The 17960-nt window shown below is 40.6% G+C and overlaps 3 protein-coding genes and 1 long non-coding RNA gene across 7 annotated transcripts; 2 read left to right on the forward strand and 2 right to left on the reverse strand.

Annotated features, from left to right (window-relative positions):
- The first annotated feature begins 1056 nt into the window (after nt 1-1056).
- LOC147164491 (DCN1-like protein 1) lies at nt 1057-6978 on the forward strand. 3 transcript variants are annotated; one of them, XM_086091562.1, is made up of 7 exons: nt 1057-1140; nt 1994-2210; nt 3821-3989; nt 4161-4291; nt 4866-4948; nt 5055-5151; nt 5990-6978. In XM_086091562.1, the coding sequence occupies exons 1-7, from the start codon at nt 1090-1092 to the stop codon at nt 6067-6069; spliced, it is 828 nt and encodes a 275-aa protein (XP_085947688.1). In that variant the 5' UTR covers nt 1057-1089; the 3' UTR covers nt 6070-6978. The 3 variants fall into 3 exon arrangements, with proteins under 3 accessions (XP_085947688.1, XP_085947690.1, XP_085947687.1); XM_086091564.1 differs by lacking the exon at nt 1057-1140 and adding an exon at nt 1154-1294; XM_086091561.1 differs by lacking the exon at nt 1057-1140 and having other exon boundaries at nt 1376-2210.
- Nucleotides 6979-7850: 872 nt separating this feature from the next.
- Nucleotides 7851-10841, reverse strand: LOC147164492 (uncharacterized). The gene is made up of 3 exons (XR_015096708.1): nt 10764-10841; nt 9629-10337; nt 7851-8525 (listed from the first exon to the last, which is right to left on the reverse strand). It is a non-coding gene; the product is annotated as an uncharacterized LOC147164492 (long non-coding RNA).
- LOC147164493 (growth hormone-regulated TBC protein 1-A-like) lies at nt 7865-11679 on the forward strand. The gene is made up of 8 exons (XM_086091565.1): nt 7865-8009; nt 8370-8521; nt 8830-8988; nt 9072-9196; nt 9698-9794; nt 10173-10345; nt 11099-11284; nt 11359-11679. The coding sequence occupies exons 1-8, from the start codon at nt 7924-7926 to the stop codon at nt 11446-11448; spliced, it is 1068 nt and encodes a 355-aa protein (XP_085947691.1). The 5' UTR covers nt 7865-7923; the 3' UTR covers nt 11449-11679.
- A 274-nt stretch (nt 11680-11953) lies between these two features.
- lamp1b (lysosomal associated membrane protein 1b) lies at nt 11954-17142 on the reverse strand. 2 transcript variants are annotated; one of them, XM_086092042.1, is made up of 6 exons: nt 16787-17142; nt 14483-14685; nt 14282-14407; nt 14126-14192; nt 13071-13238; nt 11954-12992 (listed from the first exon to the last, which is right to left on the reverse strand). In XM_086092042.1, exons 1-6 carry the CDS (start codon nt 16845-16847, stop codon nt 12853-12855), a joined length of 765 nt encoding a protein of 254 aa, XP_085948168.1. In that variant the 5' UTR covers nt 16848-17142; the 3' UTR covers nt 11954-12852. The 2 variants fall into 2 exon arrangements, with proteins under 2 accessions (XP_085948168.1, XP_085948166.1); XM_086092040.1 differs by having other exon boundaries at nt 14483-14688; nt 16787-17141.
- Between the last annotated feature and the right edge of the window lie 818 nt (nt 17143-17960).

Below are 17960 nucleotides of genomic sequence, written 5' to 3' on the forward strand. Positions count from 1 at the left end.
ATTTATTGTTGGATTATTATCTTTTTGCCTTATTTATCAGTGCCTGCTACCGGCAGCCTTCATTAGTACTCAATACCTTAAAATAAAGATGGTATCGGTACTTTCCCATTACTAATGATGATGAGGATGGTTTACTTTTCGCAGAGGACTAATAAATAAATGTAGTTAAAACACACAAGCAGAAGATTTTGTTATTTACGGTATGGAGTTAGTGCCTAAACAAATTGTTTTTTGTTAAGAGGAGGCATTCTTATTCTTATTGACAATTCTTACATTACAACTTAGTTAAAATGGCAGTCTTACTCGGTGAAATGACCCTCTCCATCCAATGAAAAGCATTAGACTTTGAATCATTGTAATTTGATTTGTGAGGATTATTTTGATTTCAAAATGTGATGAAATGTCATTTGACTACACTATAACAATCTGCCTGGTTTGTAGCTACGCTAGTCACAGGCAAAACTGTAAAATATGTTGTTTGTTTTCACCGTGTAAAATAAGCATTTGCATTGCATTGCACTGCGGAAATACCACAAATGCCCAAATGTTTGGAATTGTCCATCGTTGATATCATCGGTTTTATTAGTAGTAGTAAGCAGGGTTGGGACATCCAGGTCCATAAAGTAAAGACCCTGAAACAGTACGTTTAGCTTTAGCCACAGGTGCTTCTACTCAACAGGTGAGCTTGTTTACCTGCCAGTTGAGTAGAAGCACCTGTGGCTAAAGCTAAACTTTCAGGGTTTTTACTTTCTGGACCTGGGTTTCCCAACCCTGGTAGTAAGTTAACATGCAACATTTAATATCCACTAAGGTTCAAAGTTTTGGGTCACCCAGACAATTTTATGTTCGCCATGAGAGCACAATTGTGAAGCCTACTACTGTACTATGTACGTCTGATTTGTCTCAATGCTCATGTCTATGTGACCCCATACTTTTGGGTAGTGTAGGTTAAAACTACAAGTTAAAATGTAAGTTAGTTACGGCATTTCAAAACGCAGAAATTAAAATGGATTTACAGAGATACGCAAAAATAAAATACAGTACATGACAATTCGTAAAGTTGCGCCTTCTGCTCGTCGACTTCCGCGCATGCGCTCAACGAGCGGCTCCCAAACTGGTGAACTAGCGGGTGTGAAAATGGTAGGTAACCAAAATAAACACAATCGTCTCGTTCACCGCCGCGCTGTCTTTTAACACGAGTGGCGCCGTCTCGCTTTCTTTTGAACGCCCGCGTCGTGTCCAAACTCCACGTTGGCCAACAAGTGTCGTTTTGCTTGCTGTTTATCAACGGAAGGTCAGTTGATATTTTTGGGGCAGCAGCAGCTAGCTAGGTAGCTAGCCGCAACGTTTCCCCGTTTGTCCGTCAAGCATGCTAACATAACACAGGCTCGGCCACCGTAGTTACGAACCCCAAACTACGACACCCATACACGCGCAAACTCACTGCCACCAAACCACGCGTGTTATTAACGTTAACAACACGCCGGAGCTAATTTAGTGGCGGCTAGCCAGTAGCTCGGCAATGCTAACCCGGCGATTCCCATTCCCACCACCGCTATTACTGTGCCTTTGTTATACCCGCCGTATTACAGAGCTCGCCATAACGTAATAGTGCTTCTGACAGTCTGCTGTCACTTTACTAAAAAGATGATGGCCGTCCTGATAAAAGCTGTAGCACAGAGGTGGGCAACCTGCGGCTCGTGGGCCTCAGGGTAAAGCTAAAAACAAATACCACCTCAGGGGGAGCTGTTATTAAAACCCCTGCAAATAGTCAGGGTGGCTCCCATTACATTAGTCATGTGAGGGCCCCCCCGCCCCCTTTTGGACAATCTCAAGTGTTGACAAGGTCTCACTACCCCATGCGTCCTGAATGCCTGTGGACGCAGTACTGTGCGCGCTGCTGTGTCTCTGCGCGCTGTTTGGGCTTTACTTGGTGTGGGCGCTGTGGGACCTGCTCGCTGCTGACCGCCCGTTTGCCCTGTTGCCCGCGCAGCACAAGTTGAAGTCGTCGCAGAGGGACAAGGTGCGGCAGTTTATGTCCTTCACGCAGGCGGGCGAGAAGACAGCCGTCTATTGCCTCACGCAGAATGACTGGAAGCTGGAGGTGGCCACCGACAACTATTTCCAGAACCCGGACCTCTACTGTAAGGAGTCCATGAAGACGTCCGTTGACCGCAAGAAGCTGGAGCAACTTTTCAACCGCTACAAAGGTAGATGGAATTTATTACTCAACTGCAGAAGTGTGAGGACCAGTGCTGTAAGTACAGTAGCACCTTCATGAGTTTTATTGTCTATTTATATTAGACTTTACATGATCAAGATTTTTGAGGTAGCGAGCTCACCAAGCCCATTACAAGATGGCACAAATATTTAAATAACTTAACTCTTTGACTGCCAAGCATTTTCAGAAAAGAGAATATGTGGGTGCCAGCTGATTTAAGCATTTTGACTGATCTTTCAAGGTCCACAGAAAATGTGTTTGGATTATGGAAACACACATACTACCAAATGAAAGATTGAACTCTCATCTTTCATCAGAAAAAAAAAGTTTGTTTCTACCTTATTCCGTTTTTCAGTAAGCAACAATAGAAAATAGGTTAGTTTCACCCAAATGCTCTGTTTTGGACCAAAATACGGAGAAATCAAGCTTTTAGTGAAACAATATTATTTCATGCACTCTAGTGAATTTGACACCTTTTTTTTTCCATGAATGATGCCACAAACACCTAAACAGTGCTTTACTTCTGTAAAACACTACCACCAACAATGAAAAAGTGTTTTTTGATAGCAAAATATGTTTATTTACATTCAACAGTGTAACAATTTGACAAAACAATTTGGCAAACTATTTACAAATGTGTGCAACTGTGGTACTATTTACAATTGTGTGGATGTTTCAACAACACAGTTTTTCTTTTTGTGAGGTATATTGTGTAAAACTCCCCTGCGTGCAAGGGGACGCAGCAGGATTTGCACCACAGATTAGTTTCACTGCGATTGCCCCTTCGCGTGCACTTTCTTGCCGGCCTTTTTTTCCGGGGAGTAGCAGGTATATACTGCAGTGTGTGTTTGGCCATGTTGTCATCAAGTCTACTCTCAGGATCATGATACGGTGACCTGGTGTTACGTCTGGCTTCCTCATGTCCTTCAGTTCCTATACCGGGTGGTAGATATTCTGATCCATCTTATCCACTCCATTCATGGTGGCATCGTAGTCCAGAACCAGTGTCTTCTCCGTGATCAGACTGTACCCACTCCTCCGATGAATATGCATTGGACTCGGGGTACTCTTCATCGTCCGATTGAACGTCCGCCTGTGCTCGGTTGTGCTCCGCGTTTTCCGGCGTTAGCATCGCTAGCCGGTGAGGCTTTACGACGCGATCGAAGCCGCCGCGTCAACGCTTCCAACTTCGGCGTCAACCTCGGAGTCACCATCATCATCATCAATGTGCTCTTTAGCATTGGTCGATGTTTTCGTCTTTGAAAAAAATGCTCAAGCGTGAGCTGCTTGCAACCGGTCGTCATTTTCGCTTCCTCAGCCATTCTCCCCTCAACACTCTAGCTCCGCCTCACATCTTCTACTGACGCCTACCCGATCTTGTCCAAAGAGTCATCGCTGCCATCTAGTGCCCAAAAATAGTCATTATACTAACTCGACCTGCTTGATACTTTCAGCACAGTTTGCCAATGCTTTCCTCCACCCGTTTAAAAAAAACAAAAAAAAACATAGTTAACGTCTTTGGCGGCACTCATTTGGATTTTACTAAACGTTATTAAACGTTTTTGGCGGTCAAAGAGTTAATTGACTTTCTGCTGTCAGATCCCCACGATGAGAACAAGATCGGCATTGAGGGCATCCAGCAGTTTTGCGACGACCTGGTGCTGGATCCGGCCAGTATCAGCGTTCTGGTGGTGGCGTGGAAGTTTCGCGCTGCCACTCAGTGCGAGTTCTACAAGAAGGAGTTCATGGACGGCATGACAGAACTCGGGTAAGCCGCCCTGTCGGAAGGAAGGTCTACGTGTATATACGTACAAATAAAGCGCCCTCTCCACTGTAGGAGCAGCAAGTGGCTCATGTATCACAAATGTGTTTGTTAGCAACGTTGCCATGCTATCATTGAGCCAAGTGGTTCATGTTTGCGGCCTCTCCCGCCTTTTAGGTGCGACAGTCCCGACAAGCTCAAGGCCCTTTTGCCAAGATTGGAGCAGGAGCTGAAAGACAGCAACAAGTTCAAGGACTTCTACCAGTTCACCTTCAACTTTGCCAAGAATCCCGGCCAGAAGGGTTTAGGTAAGGAGAACGCAGCTACAAAGTCACTCCATTTGAGCAGAAAAGAAAACTAACCAAAAAAAGAGATACAATTCCCATTCATAAGAATATTATTAATAAAGTCATGTTATGAGAAAAAGTAAATTTTGTGAAGTTGTAAATTATGGATTTCGTTTTTATTTACAAGATTGGTAATATTACTACAAAGTGAGAGTGGCAATTGATTAAAAACGATAACACAAGAAAAAAAAAGTTTGTAAGAGGCACAGGAGACACAAATGGATGAAATAAATAAAATAAAGCCATAATATATGAAGAAAAATTGTGTAATTTCACGTGGATCAAGTTGTATTTTTATGAGATTTCCTTTTGGGCGGTTCATAAATTAAGAAAAAGACCGAAAGGAACATTTATAATATTAATAGAACAAAGTAAATTCACAAGAAAGTTGTAAATTATGAAAATATTAAACTTTTTAAGCAAAAGGAAATTGACAACCATGTACATTATATAATTGACATATTACTGGAAAAAGCTCAAATTAAGTAAGGACTGTCCTTAACTCAACCTTTTCTTCGTTTTATGTCTTGTCCAGACTTGGAGATGGCCATAGCTTACTGGAATTTGGTTCTGTTAGGAAGATTTAAGTTCCTTGATCTTTGGAATAGATTTCTTTTGGTGAGTCCAAACATACGGAAGCAACGTTGTTCAAGGATAATAAATAATAAGCAATAAGCATTGTGTTTGAAATGAATGCTTTTCTGATGGCGATGGGTCGATTCAGGAACATCATAAACGCTCCATCCCAAAAGACACTTGGAACCTGCTGTTGGACTTTGGGAACATGATAGCGGACGACTTGTCGAACTATGACGAGGAGGGTAAGAGTTGAAACTCCAAAAAAGGCAAAAACATTTCACGAGGGGTTACTTGAAGAAATTTATTTATTATGTACATTATATTATTATGATTCTGTTATGTCCTAATCTAATTCATTTTGGGATTTCAGTTTAAAACACATTTTTCCACATTAGTAAGGTGCAATATCTTAAACATAAAGATATATGAAATAATGAAACACAATCTATTCAAATGAAATATAGTGACAAAATAGAACAATTGTCAGAAAAGAAATGCCCCCCACGGTGAATGCATTAATCAATGTATTTTTTTTATTTTGTCAATTATATTGGCTTTCATTTCTGTTTCATCATATTTTTGAATGTTAATATGTACTTTAAATAGTTTTGCTGAGGTTTTCTTTGTGTTTAGATTTCATGGCTGTTGGACTTTCGACTGTCCCAATTTACGAGTTTATCGGGTTATGAGCAGTCGGGTTTTTTGTTTTGGCTGGGCACCAAAATTTGAGTTATGAGCGAGCTTCAGATATGCCCTGCTTGAAGTGTAGGGGGAAAAAAGAGCCACAGGCAGAACTTGACCCTGTTGGTTCAATTTAATTCACCCAAATCTTTATCCTCATTGGTCATTTTAAATTTAATGTTACAAGGTCAATAGAAAATGCCAATATGTGTGCTGAAAATTAAGCTTTGGGGACTCAATTGATTTCAGTGGGGGAAAGTTGAGTTAAAATTGAGTTACGAGCTTGGTCACTGAACAAATGTAACCTGCATTTCAAGGTACCACTGTAATTTTATATTAAGTTAGGTGAATAGTTTCATAATATCTGATCCATGTGTTTTTTTCCCCCCCGCCTCTTAGGAGCATGGCCAGTGCTTATCGACGACTTTGTGGAATTTGCTCGACCGATCGTAACAGGAACAAAACATAAAACTCTCTAAAAACAAAACAAAAACAAAGAACTTGGAAGGAGAATATTTCTTTTACAGAGACTTCAGTTTTTTTTTTGGAAGGAGGAATATTATTATTTTTAATTTAAACAATGGTGGCCAACAGCAGCACTTGGAGGAGAGGGCGGAGGAAGGACATTTCCGGAGCAATCCCGGCTCCTCCTGCCGGATCCTCGGAATCCCGCGAGCAGGCTCCGCTCCGGGATGGACACCGACGCAGCACGGAGACGAGCGTAAGCGGACGGAAGAGAAAGGACAAAGGGGTGCTCACGACACCAGCACCACAACTTGACCGTACATACTGTATTTACAAAAGAGAATTATATGAAGAATAATATAAATATGATCCTGTTTATAAACCATTCTTTTATGTAAACTTTAAAGATGTGTCATGGGTTTGATATGATCTGTCTGTGTAGTGCGTCGCCTTATGGCTGTGATGGCGTCTTCTCCATTGGTACTTGATGTGAAGTGTCCACACACACAAAAAAAATTGCGTCACGACTCACAGCTAATGCTTTGTTCTGATTTCCTTTTTGCCAAGGAAAGTTTTGTCATAACCACTTAGAACACTCGGAGTAGGAACGGGCTTTCGGAATTGATTAATCATCTCTTGAATGGATTGAGGTCAACTGGAGCACCACTTGGCTGCGACCAAGTGATTCAGTCTCTAGTTTGATTTGTTCACAACATTCAAGACCGATCAAAAAACATGAATTGAACCCGAAAGGCAGTTAAGAGCTATTCTGAAGCTGCAGTGCAAAATGAATGCTAAACATGCCTTATTATAATTGTGGCATTTTTTTTCAATATTGTTACAGATAGAGACATGAACAGTCATGTAAGTACAGTATATTGTTCCATTTAAAGATCAATAAAAGCATGAGTTTTTCCATAATATATGGATTTAACGCTTATCCTATCAGTGGTTCTCAAACTTTTTAGTTTGTACACCAAAGTCCAAGTACCACAAAAAAAGACTAGTGGTGTAATAGGCCTCATAAAGATGGTTTTATTCCTAAAGAGTACATTGAATATTGTAACATTCAGTTTCTACATTTACACTGCGCTAAAAAAAAAAAGAACTACGTAAATAATGTTGACATACCTCAGTTTGTTTAAAAATTAGTTCTTAAAGATTGCAAATGTTTCTAAGGGGAAGTCAAACAAAAATATTCTTGGCAATCATCATTTTATGCAACTTTACTAGTTTAAAATGGCATTCTGAGTAATATTGTGTTTGTGGATTATGAATTAAGTAGTAAAATCCACCCTTAAGCAATTGTGATGCCATTTTCATTCGACATCCGGTGGCAAAATGGCCGCTCCCTAGAATTTTTGTCAGAATACCGTGTTTAGACTAGTGAGGCTGCATAGAACATTACGCAATGTCCAAAAAAAAAATCTGGGTTGACTTCCTCTTGAAAGATTAAATGTTTCAAATTTAGAAAATAAATACAGCTGAACTGCACTTAGATGGGGATTCTTTCACGTACCACTAGAGGGAGCCCACCTACCTCACTGGTAGAGGTGGCATTCATAGCCATGTACAAAGGCACTACAACCAAATGTATAACCATGTCTTTAAAAAAAATGGGACTACTTTTCTATTAAAAGAAAATCAAAATTGATGTTTAATTCTACACATCGTCAATTTTACACAATGTTCGCATCTCATTTGCATTTACCTGCGTGTCTGTCTGCTTTCAACCCCTCCCTCCCTCCCTCCCTCCCTCCCTCCCTCCTTCCCTCCTTATATGTGCCTAAAGGTGAAGTAGCCTACGACAGACCAGGGTGGGCAGGAAGGAGGCTTATTTAGGATTTGCGACCTCCCCCAAGGAAACGATGGGTTTTAATTCGCAGGCGGACTTGCAAAAAGTAGATTTTTTGCTGCGTGCAATGGAGGAAGACACGAAAGGAAAAAGTGACAGGTAATATTGGACTTTAAGCAGAGGTGTCCAAATTGTGGCCTGAATTCAGCATGTTTATTATTGGCCAATTAAGATGGGGGACAAAACGTTGAAATCTTGTTTTGTAACTAAAATCATGTATTTGTCATGTAATGGTTAATACGTTGAATTCTCTTCAACCCACAATGCTCATACTGAATTCTGTTGTAACTGAAAATGTAGACGACTGTTAATCAGGCTACTTGATCCCCCCCGGCAAGAGAAACCCAAGCCTGTTGAAGATCCAGTTAACGGGAGAACAGAAAGAACAGTGGACAGCAAAATCGACCCATCTTTCCCCCTCTTACTTGTTACAAGTGTTCCACTTGGGCTTTTCCTCAGCAGCACCGACTCGTACGGCTTCTCCCAGAGTTGCGACCACGCAGCGGTCTACAAGGAAGTCATGAGCAAGTATGAGGGTGTCCTGAGCAGAAGGTCCATGAGATGGTCCAAGCTCCTTCAAAATACACCGCACGTGAAGAAGGACCTAACAGGTACCTAGCCAAGAGACGCTCATGTCAATAAAGCAGCTATACAGTGGGTACAAAAAGTCTACACACCCCTTTTCCACCTATATGATTAGTAAATTTATATATATATATATTTTTAATCTTTTAGAGAAAGTAAAAATAAATGAAATAACCCCAACATAAAGTTCAGATGTTCTAGTTTTCATTTTGCTTTCCAGCAGAAGCTTGAAGATTTTGTGCTAACACTATTAAGTATGGATTTCAGATGTCTGTGTTTTCTAAAAGATGATGCGATGTCAATATTGAGCACCTATGTGTTTTTATTTGGTCAGTGAAGAGGTTTGTGCGTAAAGGCGTGCCCAGCGAGCACCGGACCAAAGTGTGGATGGCGACCAGCGGTGCCCAGAAGCAGCTGGATAGCAACCCGGGTTACTACCAGTCCCTTGTGGCCCTGCGGCACGACACCAAGCTCGAGGAGAGCATTCGCTTAGGTGCAACATCATCTAATTTCAACCCCACTACCTTAAATATAACCACACTGTCATGCATTTGTCCCTTCTTTTTTTTTGACTAGACATCCACAGGACTTTTCCTGATAACGTCTTTTTCCAAAGTGACTCAAAGTCAGGCCTGCAGAGGGCGCTGTACAACGTGCTGCTGGCGTATGGACACCATAATAAGGCTGTGGGCTACTGTCAGGTCAAGTCCCCAAAAGAAAAAAATGCAATAGTTATAGTACATGATTTATATATTTTTTCAAAATTAAGTTTCTCTCTAACATATATTCTTGTATTGTTCTGTATGGCTGTATTATACTGCCCCCAAGTGGCCAAAACGCACAAACCAGGAGTAGCACAATTTCCATTGACAGAAAGTGTCAGAAACGTTTAAATTATTTACGTTTACTCATTAATGTGAGTATTTATAAAGTACAATATCATAGACTAGAGTGCCATATTCTTAATAAAATACTTTTCAATACTATACTTGATTTTTTGGGGGATGCTTGAATGGATTGACTCATTCTATTAGGCAAAGATGATTTGAGGTACCAGCACCATATCTCAAGACACAACAGAAATTGTTTTGTTTTTTTACTCTCATACTCTAAAACGAAGTTAAACTACTCACCTGCAGATGTTGACGGTTCGTGAAAGTTATCCTGAAAGTTCACTTCTTCGCTGTCTTCAATCATTCCAGGGAATGAACTTCATCGCAGGTTACATCATCATCGTCACCAAAGATGAAGAGAAAGCTTTCTGGCTTATGGATGCACTGCTGGGAACAATACTACCAGGTAGAATCTGATTTCAGTGTGCATAGAACAGCACCAGGATGGAGCCTATCCCAGATGACCTTGGGCAAGAGGGGCGGGCCCTGGACCAATTGCCAGTCAGTCACATTTTTGGGGGGGAGGGCAATACCAATTCTGTTATCCGGCAGAATAAAATTTCGATAACTGATTAATTGAAAATTTTATATAATGAATATAATGATTTTATTTTAGTCCCTTGTTACAACAATAACAATATGAATTACAGGTAATATATTTGATTGTTTTACAGTATTTCACTTTACAACTGACAGAAAACGAGTCAAAAATTGCTCTTGAAAATGGACCGATGGCGTCGCAATACATTGCACATGAGACTAACTAAGTAATTTTGTACCCTAGACTACTACAGCCCCGCCATGAGGGGCCTGAGGACGGACCAGGAGGTTCTCGAGGAGCTGGTGAAGGCAAAAGCTCCTGCAGTGGGCCAGCTGATGGCCCACTATCCTGGCATATGGAGCGTGGTGGTGTCCCGCTGGTTCATTTGTCTTTACGTTGACATTCTCCCTATTGAGGTGGTTGAAAAATGTTGACTGACATAATTATACACGTACAGTACAGGCCAAAAGATTGGACACACTTTTTTATTCAATGCATTTGCTTTATTCTCATGACTGGGTTACTTATTAGATTCTCACTGAAGGCGTCAAAACTATGTATGAACTGATGTTGAGTTATGTACTTAACAATAAAAAGGTGAAATAACTGAAAACATGTTTTATATTATAGATTCTTTAAAATAGCCATCCTTTGCTTTGGTTACTTTTTTGCATACTCTTGGCATTCGTATCTAAGGTTAAAGCTAAATGCTAGCAAACAATGCAGAAAGTTAATGACATGTTGCTAACGGCTAGCATTGGTAGTTTTAGAAGCAACAGATATTTGAACATGAACGTTAGAACAACAAATGTAGATAGATCAAATAATACTCACAGGCATACTTTTTATCTGTTGTAAAAAATAACTAGCATCTTGTTGAATCACAGTACAGTGCCAGTAGTATTAAAAATCTTCGTCGTTTGTGTCTACGTCACTGTAGTAGTATACTGCCGCCTTGTGGCCAAGGCAGGCATAAATCTTGACATTACAGTATTATGTTGTGTAACTCTTGTTTTTATACATTTCAATATTTTGAGTGCTATTTTCCAAGTCTTTAATTCCACATTTAAACAATTCCATTAATTCCACAGCATTCTGTGTTCACATGCTGTTTCTACAGAAACTGCATTCTCTCGTAGTTTATCAAGTAGCTACTGTTGTATTTTCAGACCGTCCTGCGGGTGTGGGACTGCCTCTTCTACGAGGGCTCCAAGGTTCTTTTCCGGGTGGCCCTGACTCTCATCAGACACCACCAACCAGAAATCTTGAGGGCTCGCTCTTTGATGGACGTGTGCCAGTGCTTCAAGCGGATTACTTGCGGGGTTTTCACGCTGGACTGCCACACCTTCATGCAGGTGCATAAGCTACCTCAAGTGTACATCATTGAGGCAGTGCATCCATTTTGCCCCCCATCCCTGTGGTTTTACAGCAAATCTTTGCAGAACCAGGAAGTCTTTCTAAGGCGACCATTGATAAACTTCGGGGAAAATGCCGACAAGGAATAGAGGAGGAAGACTGATTAAAACCACGCCGACTTGAAGACGTTAGACAAAATGAAACGCGCTGGAGACATCGAGAGCTTCCTTTTACCAACAATGATCCAAGACAAGACTGGGCTGCAAGGAACGAGGCGCTGCAGCAAAGCGGAGACTGTGGATAATGCATGTTTGTGACATTCCAGCCATACCAATTTTTTTTATGCATTTATTGTTCAAACCTAACTTCAGATACATTTGATGGGAAACTGCAATTTAAAGGAAATCATTTATGAGGGCAAGATTGAAATCAAACGCTCTTACTTCTACATTTAAATGTGATCCAAAACCCTTCCCATGTTTTTATTTGCTTGGGAATTCATGATGACCTGAATATCTAGTATTGAAAAATAAATATATGGACTGAATTGTTATACATACCTTAACAAAAAAAAAAAAGACACAAACAAATAAACACTTGCATTTACTTATAAACCCCAATTTTAATGAAGCTGGGACATTATATAAAACATGAACAAACTAAAAGACCAACTTTCAAATCACTTTTATTGACCGTCATTTAGAAAACATCTCAAACAATCCATTAAAACCAACACACAAAATAGGGATCCAGTTGTGGAACAGTAAACAAGCAAACACAAATTATATGCACTATATCATGTTAATGATGCACGTCTTACATACAGCTCTGTACAAGAAACAATGAGACAGAAAACAGCAGGTACCTCTGTATTAACGTTAGTTCACATGTTGCAGAAGGGAAGGCACTGATAAGAAAAACAATATAATGTCATCATTTTGGCCACTTAAAAATTTCTAAGGGAGTGCAGCACAAAAGTGGACAAGTGGTGTGTAACAGAAAAATACTCTTCACTAATTAATTAACTAAGCTGACCTAGACACTCGGTGCACCGAAAATCACCTTTTCTTAAGTCAACCCGTCCTCCATCATCAGTGCGCTCTTGTAAAAGATGCAACAACATTGCCAACGGCCATTCCTGAGACTTCACAATCATGACAAACAGCTGACATTGAGGTACCTAGCGAGAGACCATGTGACTATATGTAACTGAATGTGAACCTCCAGATTAAAATATAGTGCCTTTACTACAACAAACACCGGTTATCGTCCCTTAATAAACACAAAAACTCACACACAAAAAAGTGCCCTGAAATCCCATTATTCCCTTTACAAAACTCATAAATAGAACAAAATAATGAAGATTCTTCCTTTGCGTACCAGATATTTCCTCACATACCTCCTAACAACGTCCCTTTTATTATTATCATTAAGATTATGAATGTCAGTTCATAAAGCATGTAACCCCCAGTGTTAAGGAAGGCAACAGGAGGGTGGAGCACACAGGGAGTATGTGGCGTGTTTAATGTGACGGGAGGGGTGGAGTTACATGCGAGCGGACGCCAACTCAGATGGTCTGGTATCCGGCATGGCTCCTCCTCCTGCCGATGAGGTAGGCAACCAGCACGATGAGGACCAGGCCGGCAAGGGCCACCCCGACCACGATGGCGATCAGCATGTCGTCTTCGTCCAGCCGGCACTGCTCGGCTAAAAAACAAAAAAATATAGATTTTTTTTTTTTATTAACTGGGGGGTGCAAATCTGTCATGTGCTGAAGATGCTTACCTGTGCCAAACTGGTTCTTGGTGAGGCCGAAGGGCTGCACCTGTAAATGGAAGGTGTTGATGGACAAGGCCTGGACTACGTTGAGAGTCTGCTCCTCATGGCACATGTACGAGAAGCCCAGGGTTCCCCGAAGGTAGTCCAGGCTGCTGTTACGTGCCGCAAAGGGCTCTGAAACAGACAAGAGGACCGTTTTACCATTAGAGTTGTATTTTGACAACACAGCTACAACTTATTTTGTGACATGGTCTTAAAGGGGAAGTCAACCGTAAAAAATTCTTGACAATACCTTATATGCGACTTCACTAGTCTAAACATGACATTCTGATTAATATTACATTTGTAGAATATGACTTATGCAGCAAAATTCAGTTGTTTTTATTCATCACGGGGGCAGCCATTTTGTCAGTTGCTGTCGACTGAACATGACATCACAGTTGCTCAGGGCTCAGGCAACAACCAATCACAGCTCAGCTTCAGAAAACAGGTGAGCTGTGATTGGTTGTTGCCTGAGCCCTGAGCAACTGTGATGTCATGTTCAGTCATTTTCACTCGACAGTTAGTGTCAAAATGGCCACCTTCTGGTATTGATAAAAACGGCTGGATTTTACTGCTTAACTCATATTCCACTAACGCAATATTAACCAGAATACAGCATTTAGACTAGTGGAAGACATTGTCAAGAAGTTGACAAACTGGATTGACTTCCATTTTAAGAAAAATAGCACTGAATAAGGCTGCAGCTAATTGATTATTCTACCAATTTTCAATCACTATCAAATAATCCATTAAGGTCTAATTTTTTACACCTACCTCATAAAATACTTAGCTGTCCGTGTACAACCATCATGACATAAAAATAAATAAAAAAAAGAAGCATGACCTGCTCGTTCATCAAAAACAAGGTTGTATTCCTAAAAAGTAGTGATTGTAAACTGCTGTCATATTAACACTGCTTAAGTATAGGAAAAGTATTCAAATAAAAATTCAAGTAAAATCAGTTACATAAAAGGGTTATATTACATAGGTGTACCTTATGTTGTGGCCAGAAGACTCACCTTTCATGTCCGGCCAGGCTGCTGACAGAGAAATTTCACTCACATGGTATTTATTGGACGTTGTGTTCTGGAAGGAAAGTGAGATGCAGTTCAAGACGTTTACAACGTGCATTTGCTGCTTTGTGTTGTAAGTAATGAAAGCGGAGATAAACTTACCAGGGTGAAGAAAAAGGTCAGGTTGGTTTTATCGGCGTCCGAGATTCGCAGCATGGCGCTGTCTGTGTCGCATGACCCGGAGACCTTTGTGGTGTTGGGCTCGATGTTGACGAGATCCTGCACCGTCTAAACATAGAGAGAGATGGGCCGTTAAGCATTTTACCCGGTGAGATAAACACCAGTGCGTTCGTTTGTGAGCACCTGGTTTAAGGAGGTGGAGCTAAAGCTGATGTTGAGCTGGAGGCCCATGTACGCCAGCAAGCACACGCTGCCATTAGTCCCCGTCACCTGGTAGTGCCCAGTCTCTGGTCTGCTGGGCTTCTTGTGCGGCGCCTCCTCCGTACTGGGCGGCGCCTCCGTACTGGGCGGCGCCACGGTTGCCAGACTCTGCTGCATGGCTACAGCTGCTGCAACCAATAAAGCAGTATATTTAAAAAAAACATTACACAACTTTGGAATTTTAGGAGAACAGTGTGGCACAACAAAATAAAGCTGTTTTTTTTTTGTTTTTTTTAGAAAAAGTTGTTATACTTGAGCCTAATTTTGAGAATGTGAAATATGACGTTCCATTCCTATATCGGTGACATTAGCCAATTTGGTTTCTGAGTGAGAATGCACCATACATTGGTAGTAGTAAGTAATAACCTATGCTAACAGTATTTATTCTTTAATAGGATCCCCATTAGCTTCCACAAAGTGGTCGCTAGTCTTCCTGGGGTCCTCAAATAACTCAACAAAAACATACAAAGTTCAAAATTACTCTATGTAGTAAAAATGAAAACGCTGAACAAATCGTATTAAACAGGTAAAGTAGAAACAGACCCACCATACACAATTTTAAAGATCACAAAAAGAATCGAAAGAAAATAAAATTGAATTTGCAGGTGCATACATTAATAAATGCAATTACATAAATTCCCCAATTATAAGGAATAAACAAGTTCATCTGTAATGTGTATTTGAATAACTTTTTGAAAGAAGACTTGCTGCGGACGTTTATACTGGCAAAACCCAACACCTTGGTGTTAGCATGACTGTCTGGGGCTTCTTATTACTTCAGGACCTTTACAACTTGCTGTAATTGATGCAACCATGAATTTCACTCTTTAGCAGAAAATTCTGAAGGAGAATGTTCGGTTTTCAGTTTGTGACATCAAGCTGAAGCACAAGGTTTTGAACGGGCATTGGACTTGAATCCGAAACTCTTGTGACATACATGACCTTAAAAAGACTCCATCCATCCATTTTCTTAACCGCTTTTCCTCACAAGGGTCGCTGGAGCCCATCCCAGCTGGCTTCGGGCAGTAGTAAAAAGTCTCCAGTGTTGCTGAAATAATGCAATTCTGCAAGTACGAGTGGGACAAAATATCTCCACAGAGACCCACAAAGACCCTTTGCCAGTAATGGACAATTCCGAACATCAAGGCATTTCTGATAGTTAACACGGTGAAAAACGCCATATTGTATTTATTTTGCCTGTGACTAGCACACAAACAAACCAAGCAGATTGACGTAAAAAATAATCCTCCCAAATTTAATTACAAGAATCCAAAATCCAATACTTTTCAATGAGCGGAGAGCGTCCTTTCACCAAGTTAATGCTGCATTTGAGGAAGGTGGAAAGTCAGATTGATCCCATTCTGATTGACCCACTTCCGAAGAACAAAGATGGCTGATTACCATAAATTGTTTGCTTTTCTGGTTAACACAGTCAGTTCAAATCCAACTGGGTTACATCAACTTACTTTTAAAAACAAAATTAATGTCATCATAGTGAAATATGTTAATAATTCTGTAAATTATGTTTTATCATTCAGTCTGTGTCTCTACTTTCAATCAATGTTAGATTGAAGCCAGTTAGTGATGTCGGGGTCCTTTTTTCCCCCTCCCTGATTTAGCAACTTGGATCTCAGAGTTCAAAGGGGCGATCCTGTGCAGAGTTCCTGATTTTCAGTCAGTTCCCACCTTTCTCTTGTCCTCGAATTCAGCATTAAACCGCCACACAGGGTTATGTAGATTTAAATTTATTTGTAACAAAATTTAAAACTGCATATTATGTGTACATGGGTTATCTTTCACATTTGAGGTGTCAAATATCATGCGTGTACCTATGGGGCAAATACACTTTTAGAAAGCCAATTGTTAGGTTCATAACCAAAATAAAGGATATTTTCTTTAACTACATATTTGTGACGTCACGTATAGACGACTGCCTCTGATTAAACGTTTGAACCTCACATCATACAGCCTGAAACAAAATGATGCAAGTTTATAAAATATGGGATTATTAATTTACTAGCATGACTAGGATGACACAACAAGAAAGGTTTTTTTTCTTAAGCATTAGTAGGAGATTTTTTTTTTTTAATGTCGAAATGCACATTTGTTTCAGATAATGTTACATAAAACTTGTTGGTCACGTGCATTATGTTTGTGACCTTCTTACTTGTGTGACGTCGATTGAAAAAAAAGTGCATTGTTTACCTCGGATAAATCAATACATACCTAAAATAAGATGTAGGGTAAATGTCAGCCACCGAGTCTGGACAGCACCGGTGGTCGTCATGTTTGTCTCCCAGTCGACTACGGTCGAAAATGAGCTCGACAACAACTTGCGCTAACAGCGCTAGTAAGCTAACTGTCTGGATGCTAACTTTAGCACCAACCCTAACCCTGGTAGGCGGTTAAAAGCCCTTGGCAATGACCAAAAATTCGACAAGTTCCTGCTATTTCTCCTAAAACTCCAGTTAAGTGGGTAAAGCTGTTCGCGTGTGTTGGCAGCGGTATTTGCGCTGCTTGCCTTGCTCCTTCTTGTTTCACTGGAGCGCTGCCAGAGAGTGACAACAAGATCACGTGAATCCTGCTTAGGAAACGCCTCGGAAGTCACATGACAAGAAGAGCCGGTTTCTTATTTGACAACTGACAAGTCAATCAACACAATTTATTTCCAGTGTAGGCCCGCCCCGAGGTCCATCATGGACCTGTCATTCAAAAACAACGCAAATCTTAATTTTTGTATAAATTAACTCACTCACTAGTGTATAATGTGGGCCTGGTTAAAAAAACACAAATGTAATATACTCTCGGGAAGTCGGCAACGTGTATGTGGACAGGTTTATTGTACCTTCTGCCCATTACTGTATTGATATAGAGAGAATATAAAGATATACTATGTGCGTTCCCTCGCAGCTCAGTCATTACTGCCATCTTGCTGCCATCCGCGTCTTCAAAACAGTTACGCATGATGACACCTTTGAGCTTGGGCAAGAGAAAAAAATTAAATGGAGCCAGGATGTCTTTGTAGACTCTCTGTGCAACTTACACCAGCCAGCTGGTTCCAATCACATTGGGGTGTGATGCAGGCAACACCAACTATCATGTCTATACCATGAACAAACACTAGCTACTGTAGCTATATAGCAAGCATGACACAGACCTATAACCTGTGACCTTTGGAACATAAACATTTCATTTTGATTACACCGTCAGACAAGCAGTCATAAACATTAAATACATTTTCTTATTAAGTGGTGCCTTGAGATATGAGTGACGCTATTGACATGTTTTTCGAGGAATGAGCAGTTGAGACGATTTTGCGCTTTGACTTGCATGTAATTGATTTTATTTTATTTTTTTAAGTACGAGCACTGTATGGTGGCGGTGAACTGAAATCCACAAC

Source organism: Leptonotus elevatus, chromosome 12, assembly GCF_054856555.1.
Source record: "Leptonotus elevatus isolate MCC_2025b chromosome 12, RoL_Lele_1.0, whole genome shotgun sequence".
Lineage (NCBI taxonomy): Eukaryota > Metazoa > Chordata > Actinopteri > Syngnathiformes > Syngnathidae > Leptonotus > Leptonotus elevatus.